Source organism: Ruditapes philippinarum, unplaced genomic scaffold (genome assembly GCF_026571515.1).
Source record: "Ruditapes philippinarum isolate M1 unplaced genomic scaffold, ASM2657151v2 ctg1049_1_1_1_1, whole genome shotgun sequence".
In the NCBI taxonomy this organism is placed as follows: Eukaryota; Metazoa; Mollusca; class Bivalvia; order Venerida; family Veneridae; genus Ruditapes; species Ruditapes philippinarum.
The window spans coordinates 70,609-79,069 of NW_026864092.1; the positions used below are offsets into that span (position 1 = coordinate 70,609).

Below are 8,461 nucleotides of genomic sequence, written 5' to 3' on the forward strand. Positions count from 1 at the left end.
GCAAGGTCAAGGTCACTGGAGATGATTAAATATCCAGATGTTGTCCGGAGCATATTTTCTACATGCATGGAGGAATTTTAATGTTACTTTATAGAATTGTTCACCACCATGAGACGTAGTGCCCTGCACATGAACCAAGTCTCTAGGTCAAAGGTGAATGTCACAGTTAGAGCTCATAGAAAAACACTTGTCTGAAGCAAAACTTCTACATGCATAGAGGGATTTCAATATAATTTGGCACAAATGTTCATCATTGTGAGGCTGAGTGCCGTGCATAAAATTCAGGTCCCTGCGACCAAGGTCAAGGTCACACATCCTGTGCATATCTTCCCTACTGATTTGTTTTAAGGTTCATTTAACAACACAGTGCCAAGAATAAAAACTTGCTTGCTAGATAACACTTATCCATAATGCCCCCATCTCCATCTAAAGCTTTCGTAAACGGGCGTATTTTGTAACTATGGCACCCTTGTTTCATTTGAAATCGTAAGTACCATATGCACTAAATTTATCGATAACAGTCATATTCTATATAGAAAAAATTAAGTCAATAACGAACAATTTTTAATAAGTAACATTCAATTAAAAAGGAAAAAGAAAAACTAAGAATATAACAACAATCTGAACATCCGGATGTATCCGGATGTTTGATTCTGATATTTGGATGACCATTTCAGCTCTAGATGACATCCCTTCTTATTAGCTACCGATAGGGGCCATACATGTTTTATAAACATCTTGTTTACATGCGCTCCTATATGGTGGGATAGCTTTTGTTCAATATTTGTAGAGTTTTCGTACTTGATTTGCAATTTTCAACTTGTATCCACTTGACCCAAAAATTCTTCATCAAGAGTTAATTGACAAAACAGTGAAATGGTGGGGCATCCGTGTCCTATGGACACATTTCCAGTTTTACAAATGCAATTTTGTTCAAAATCATATTTCATTTTATATCCTCTGAATTGATTAAAAGAAAATTATAATACAGTTAAACTTCGTTCGCTCGAACTCGGATCGCTCGAATACCTCCTTTCGCTCGAACTCATCGTCCAGTCCCGGCAAAATTCCTATATAATATATATTGTTCTACCTCGGATCGCTCGAACACCCATCGCTCGAACTCTCGAACATGATCTCTGGTCCCTTCGGCAGAAATATAGTGTAAATCACACCTTTTCGGTCGAACACAAACAGACAACAAAAGTTGCGGGTCGACATGTTCTAAATAATTGACAGTCGGTGACACATGTTTTTAACACCTCGTGATCGTGACAAAGGCAATTAAGGTTAATTGATACAAAATAAAAGGTGTTGTAACCGATTTGTTTGCAATGATAAAATTGTATATTTGCCGTCTTTAGTAACGATAAAAAGAAAACAACTCCTGAAATGCGCAAAAGTCAATAAATAAATGACGTTTGCCAGGACGGCTTTAATTACAACCGAGGTTCCTGTATCGTGAATTGTCAGTGTAATCTATTGATAGAATGATATTTGTACGTGTTTATTTTAGTAAATGACTACAAATATATGTTGCTGTAAAATGTTTTTTTATCCCCCGCCGATGGAATCGGGAGTGGGATATAGTTTTGGCGTTGTCCGTCCGTCCGTCCGAATTTCGTTTCCGGAGTAGTTCTCTGCAACACTGGCTGAAATTCAACGAAACTTTATGGGAATCATCAATATCAAGAGGAGATGCGCATATCGTCGGCTTGTTCCGGTCAGACACTTAAACTCAGAGTTATTGCCCTTGATTAGTTATGTAGTATGCATATTGAGTAAAAATCGTTTCCGCGCTACTTCTCTGCAACTACTGGCTGGAATTCAATGAAACTTTATGGGAATCATCAATACCAAGAGGAGATGTGCATTTCGTCAGCTTGTTCCGGTCAGACCCTTAACTCAGAGTTATGGATCTTTATTAGTTATGCAGTATGCATGTAGAGTAAAAATCGTTTCTGGACTAGTTCTCTGCAACTACTGCCTGGAATTCAACGAAACTTTATGGGAATCATCAATATCAAGAGGAGATGCGCATTTCGTGGCCTTGTTCCGGTCAGACTCTTTAACTCAGAGTTATGGCCCTTGATTAGTTATGCAGTATGCATATAGAGTAAAAATCGTTTCCGCACTACTTCTCTGCAACTACTGGCTGGAATTCAACAAAACTTTATGGGAACCTTCAATACCAAGAGGAGATGCGCATATCATCGGCTTGTTCCGGTCAGACACTTTAACTCAGAGTTATGGCCCTTGATTAGTTATGCAATATGCATATGGAGTAAAAATCATTTCCGGAGTAGTTTTCTCTGCAACTACTGGCTGGAATTCAACGAAACTTTATAGGAATCATCAATATCAAGAGGAGATGCGCATATCGTAGGCTTGTTCGGGTCAGACCCTTTAACTCAGAGTTATGACCCTTGATTAGTTATGTAGTATGCATATAGAGTAAAAATCGTTTCCCCACTACTTCTCTGCAACTACTGGCTGGAATTCAACAAAACTTTATGGAAACCTTCAATACCAAGAGGAGATGAGCATATCTCGGCTTGTTCCGGTCAGACACTTTAACTCAGAGTTATGGCCCTTGATTAGTTATGCAGTATCCATATAGAAAAATATTTGTTTCCTCGCTACTTCTCTGCTACCACCGGCTGGAATTCAATGAAACTTTATGGGATACTAAGAGGAGATGTGCATATAGTCGCCTTGTTTCAGTCAGATACTTATAACTCAGATTTATGGCCCTTGATTAGTTATGTAGTATGCATACATCTCATTGGCATTTCCAGATTTTACTATTTTACACAAAGTTATGGCTCTGTTATTTCCCTGAATATTTATCAAGTTCAAAGAATATTACTGTTTATGCCATGATTAATATATAAATAAAGCCTTATGTCTTCAGTTGTTGTGTTAATAATAACCAGTACTCGGCGGGGGATATAAATTCAACGAATTTGCTTGTTTATATTTAATTAATTCATTGTTTAAAATAAAATTAATTCCATAATAAAATATAAATATATTTTGAACATTGTTCACAGTTTGGATAATGATCGCCCAATCGAACTCAACCAATTACAATATACATGAATATAGATTAACACAGTGTACCGTTAATATTGTTTTCAATAGGATAATATTTCTTAATATGACGTATTCGACAAACAGATGTTCTAACAACAATTATATTGAAGTATTTATCATTTGACCTATGTAAGCTGGAAAACCTTTAGACATGTTCTATGTAATAATAGTTCAACCTCGGTTGGCTCGAACTACCGATCTCTCGAACAAATTTTCACAGACCCTCCGAGTTCGAGCGAACGAAGTTCGACTGTATAATGTTTGGCTACTCTGCATCTTTTGCAAGAGATTTCTGTTTGACACATTATAATATTTTATCTATCAAACTGTAAAATGTTCCTCTTTAAATGATAATACCTAGGTTGTTTTAAATGGAGGGTATTGTACAATTCCTCAGTTGATAATGATTAAAAATTGTACAATAATTAGATTAAGAGCAAATCTTGGGAGAAGAATCCCAATATACACAGATTTTTTTTCACGTGTTTCTAATTTAAAGCAGGTGAAAGTAACAAAGATGTGTTTGTACAGACACAGGAGGAAATATATCAAAGGCGCAAAGCAGGTAAGAAAATATTGCTCTAATTTTATACATCTAGAAAATCAAGCTAAATTTGGCCTTGAAAATAAACTCTAAATACAAAGTCTGATATTGAGGGGCAGGACATAAAGTGGCTGCATACTTGAATGGCCATTCCTTACGGGAATGTAAATGACACACTTAAGCTTCTAATTTGACTAAGGTATCAAAGATGGTCATGTACATATTTTTATGCTCCCTGAAGGGTGCGCATTTAGTTTGCCGCTTTGTCAGTATGTCCGTCCGCTTTTCTTGTCCAGGAAATAACTCTGAAACAACAAAAGGTATCAAAATGAAACTTTGTAAGTAGATAGATCTCATTGGGTAATGCAGTGCACAAGATTCTTAACTCTGCTTTGCCTTATTTTGAAGGTTACCCTTTGTTCATTTTTATTTAGAAGTATTGTTACAGTCCTGGCGCCATTGTCGTCTGCAAACTTGAACCTGGATCATAACTATTTTAGGATTGTGCCTATATGACTGAAATACTGTTGGAAAAAGGCTTAAATGAAACAAACAAACAAACAAGGATGGCTAATCAAATGGGTCCGTTGTCCGGCGTCCGTCCACATTTTATTCAAACAACAACTTCTTTAATACCACTTGGCCAATATTAATGAAATTTGGCAGGAATACTGTTTGCATAAAGCTCTGTCAAGATTGTTCAAAGAATGCCATTCCATGCTAAACTCTGGTTGCTATGGCAACTAAAAAAAAAAGCTTAAAAGTTCTTATACTTCAAAATGGAAAGGGCTAGAGCTTAGATATTTCTCACAAGGCATTAGCTTGTTGGTTTCTACAAAGTATATTCAAATTATGGTCTAGAGTTGAAAATCGGTCTCTGTTTTGGGGGTTAAAGGGTTTTTTTTTATTGCAAGGTTACATAGACTTTCTTTGTTGGGATATAATTGAGATAGTGTATCTTGTAGTATCTTGTATTTTTTTTCCCAACAGACATTGTTATGAAGATTTTTCTGTTAAAGCATTAGAAAGATGAAAAGGTTGTTGAATGTGAATGTTAATTTAAAACAGAGTCAATCAGAATAGCACAAATGGGGGGGGGGAACAAAAAACCGTCGAAACACATCTATATGAGGGAAAATGTTAAGAATGCTTTGGTCAACAGTCTTCATATTTGGTATTGAGGTTTTTTATGACTAGTAGATGACCCCTTTTGATTTTTAGGTGACTGTGTCAAAGGTCAAGGTCACAGGGATATTTACTATGATCAGCTTGTCTACTCAAATGCTTAAGAATGCCTGTCCGCAGTGAATTGATTTTGACTTTTTCACATTTGAAGCATGTAGAATACATAACTTAACAATGCACCAGCATTAAGTTACCTCAGATTTTGCAGGGACGTTGTCCTTGAGCTCTAAATGGCCACTTTTGGTTCTGACAAAGTGGTATGCCGGAATATTCACGCCATGACAGTGGCAGTTCTAGTTCATTCCTAATTCTTCTTGTATCAATACTTGGTCATTGAAAACATGGCTATTTTTGTCATATTTCTTTTCTTGTTGAAAAATGGTTACAAATATCTGCACCTTTTGTGGTTAGCAAACACATTCTTGTTATTATATGTTTCAGAGTTAAAAGATGGTCTGTGTGAATTCTACAAGGCAAGACACAGTCGTATTTTCCTGTTGCCTCTTTTTCAAGAGAAAGACACTACATTTGCTTCTTTCTATATCAGACCGGAACTGAGCTTGAGAATTGCAACACAGATGAGAAATGCTGAAAACTTACCCGTTAAATCATTATCGGAGATTTTTGGAAAAAGGCAAAATCAAGAAATTTATGTACTTGCTGATGCTGGACTTGGAAAAACTGCATTTTCAAAGTATCTGGCTAACGTGTGGTGTCAAGCTCATTGCCCAGATGAAGACATGATTAAATTTTTTTTCAAGGATGACATAGACTGTATGCGAGAATTTGATTTCTTGTTCCTAGTGTTATTGAGAGATGCGGACAATTTATGCTGTATAGATGACCTTATATTTCAAAAAATTGTTTCAAGATTGGGACTAGAAGAAACAATTTCTATAGATGTCCTGCTTAAAATTTTGGAAAATGAGAAATGCCTAGTAATACTTGATGGATTAGATGAATGGACTCATCCTGACAAGGAATGTAACAAATTGCCCAGATTGATCCCCCACAGACCATCATTTCTCGATGACCAGGAAAAGTGTACAGTACTGACAACCTCGCGGCCCTGGAAATTAGAACTTTTGGAACCAAATTTTGTTCATGTAGGAGAAAAGGTAGAACTTGCACAACTAAGTTATGGCTCAGCAGTCAAACTTATTAGTAGGATATTACAAACATTGAAGTCTTACCGAGATAAGGATGCATTACATTGTGACACCATACAGTTGATGGAAACAATCAGTCAGATGCAAAACTCCAAGCTTGCTTTTGTACCTCTACTTTTAATATATACAACTTGTTTATGGTGCAATGGTATTCAAATAGGGAATTCAATAGTTGATTTCTATTTGGAAATAGTCGAGCTTCTTTTATCGAGATCAAGTCAAATCTATGGTGAGCTTCAACAATGGCAGGAACTTTCTTCCAGTGAAATCCCAAAATGCTTTGCTGAATATGATAACTGTTCTAAACACTTTCCACGTCTGTTGTGTTTAGGAAAATTAGCTTATAATACACTATTCAATGAAACAAAAGAAAACACACTAGTATTTGACGGATCAGTTGCTAGAAAATATCTCACACCAGACGAGATGAAATTCACCATGCGCTCAGGAATGTTGTCAGAAAGTACATCTAAAACACTAACAAAAAAGTTCAGTAAAGTATCGTTTTCCCACAAAACATTTCAAGAATTCTTTGCCGCCATTTTTATAAGTTCTCAAAGTGATGCTTGGAAAACTGTTCAAGAGAAATGTAGAAATGTTCGAGATATTCTGGACATGTCAAAAATTTGTGAATTTATGAGTGGAATGAATGCTGACTTGATGTGTGAAATATCAAATGATTTGATGTCTGTGATAAATGAAGACGAGATTACACGCAACTATAGAACTAGTACAGGTGGCGGAAACATGGTGTACAATAATCCATTGTATAACATACAGGAAATGTTCATGTCGTGTTTACAAGAAATGCCTGAAAGTGAAAATATTCAATTATGTTTACAAGATTTCTTCATTAACGAGGACACCAAGCACAGTAAGCAGTTACAACGTTTGTTAAAACAAAATAAAACCAACATAAAGTCACTTTATATAAACATGAGATATATTTCCAGCAGTTTACGTGAAATTATAGATTTATTCTCTCTCACAGATCTCAGTCATATACAGAAACTTAACTATGAGGGTTACAGGGAGGAGGAGGCTAAGATAAACAGGATATTATTTCCCAGTTTACAGGACGTATATTTGTCGCGGTGTAAATTGACAAATGATGGAAATCTGAGTGAAAATTTAGCGCGAGTACAAAACATGCAATATTTATATATTGGCGAGTTCACGTTACCTCACAAAATACTGGAAACATTTCTCAATTTTATCTCTGGTCAAAGATCAATGAAAAAGTTAACATTGAACAGGTTATACTGTAAAGAACATGGCCGCCATGATTGTAAGAGATTGAACTTGAACTTGGACTTGTCTCAACATTCAACTCTATCAAAGTTAGACTTGGAGTATTTACCTGGGAGGCTACAATTAAATACATCAACACCGTCATTAGTTGATGTTTCGTTGTCGGACATCAATCTAGATGAAAGTTCATTGTTACTGTCACGTGACATGTTGAATATTGAACGTGTGGAGTTGTGGAGAACAGAAATGTCTGCAGAAAGTTTACAGAACTTTATTATCGTGCTGAAAAATCTGCCGCAGTCAGTTACAGTTAAGATGGACCACATTACACAGAGAACAGAATATGACCGTGTTAGAGAAAATATTCGGAGATCTCAAATTTTTCATGTGATACGAGACAACGACTCCTGGCAGGAGTTTGAGTTCAAAACAATAAAACCGAGTAAAGAATAAACAAAGGAAAAACATTGTACAATAAACTGAAGAAATTACTTTAATAATTTTAAATGAAAAAAATTTAAAAATGGACACTCAAAAAACAAAATGACGATTTCTTCTATGTTATATATGTACTGTATAGTTTGGTCATTTAATTTACAAACATATCAGTTTAAAGTTTAATTAAGTGACAGTTGTTTATAAATAAATAAAACAATTTTAAGAGGAGAAATAATTCGAGGAAGTTTTTTTTTTCCACCGGAACTTTATGGATAACTTGGAATTAGGATTTGGAAATATTTAACAGGTAAGAGGTTTATATTGAATTATTTATCTTTTATATTATTTCATTTTACACACCTTAGTATTGAAAAAGATTATTCTAATTAGATTTTAAGATTTTCTTTTAATTAAATTTAAAAAAAACAACTTTATTTAACCCATTGCTTCATGAGCATTTTGTGAAAAATGGCTGTTTTCATTGAAAAGTCTCCCGTTACAAGTTCAAATTGCTATAATACTATAAAAACTGCTTCAACACTAATCAAACTTGGCACAAATGTTGACTGGACCATTGCCCTTGCAACAACATGCTCAGGCTTAAATTTTCTGTTACCATGGCAACGAGGGGACATCTCAAAATTGCCAAAAATCACTATTTTGCGTTGATTTTTTCCATCAAAATTGATTTCAAAGTGCTGCAACTTCTCAATGGATTGAGATAGAGTCAAATGCTTTTCAGCGTTGGTTACACGGTACCTTATGATCAATCTGGGGT

At 35.3% G+C, this 8,461-nt stretch overlaps 1 protein-coding gene across 1 annotated transcript; it reads left to right on the forward strand.

Moving 5' to 3' along the window:
* The first annotated feature begins 2,059 nt into the window (after positions 1 to 2,059).
* Positions 2,060 to 7,982, forward strand: LOC132724402 (uncharacterized). Its single transcript, XM_060709256.1, has 2 exons — positions 2,060 to 3,661; positions 5,267 to 7,982. The coding sequence occupies exon 2, from the start codon at positions 5,404 to 5,406 to the stop codon at positions 7,696 to 7,698; it is 2,295 nt and encodes a 764-aa protein (XP_060565239.1). The 5' UTR covers positions 2,060 to 3,661; positions 5,267 to 5,403; the 3' UTR covers positions 7,699 to 7,982.
* The last annotated feature ends 479 nt before the right edge of the window (positions 7,983 to 8,461 follow it).

Coding starts and splice junctions, on each gene's coding strand:
- LOC132724402 (XM_060709256.1), top strand. CDS start 5,404: ATGAGAAATGCTGAAAACTTACCCGTTAAATCATTATCGGAGATTTTT.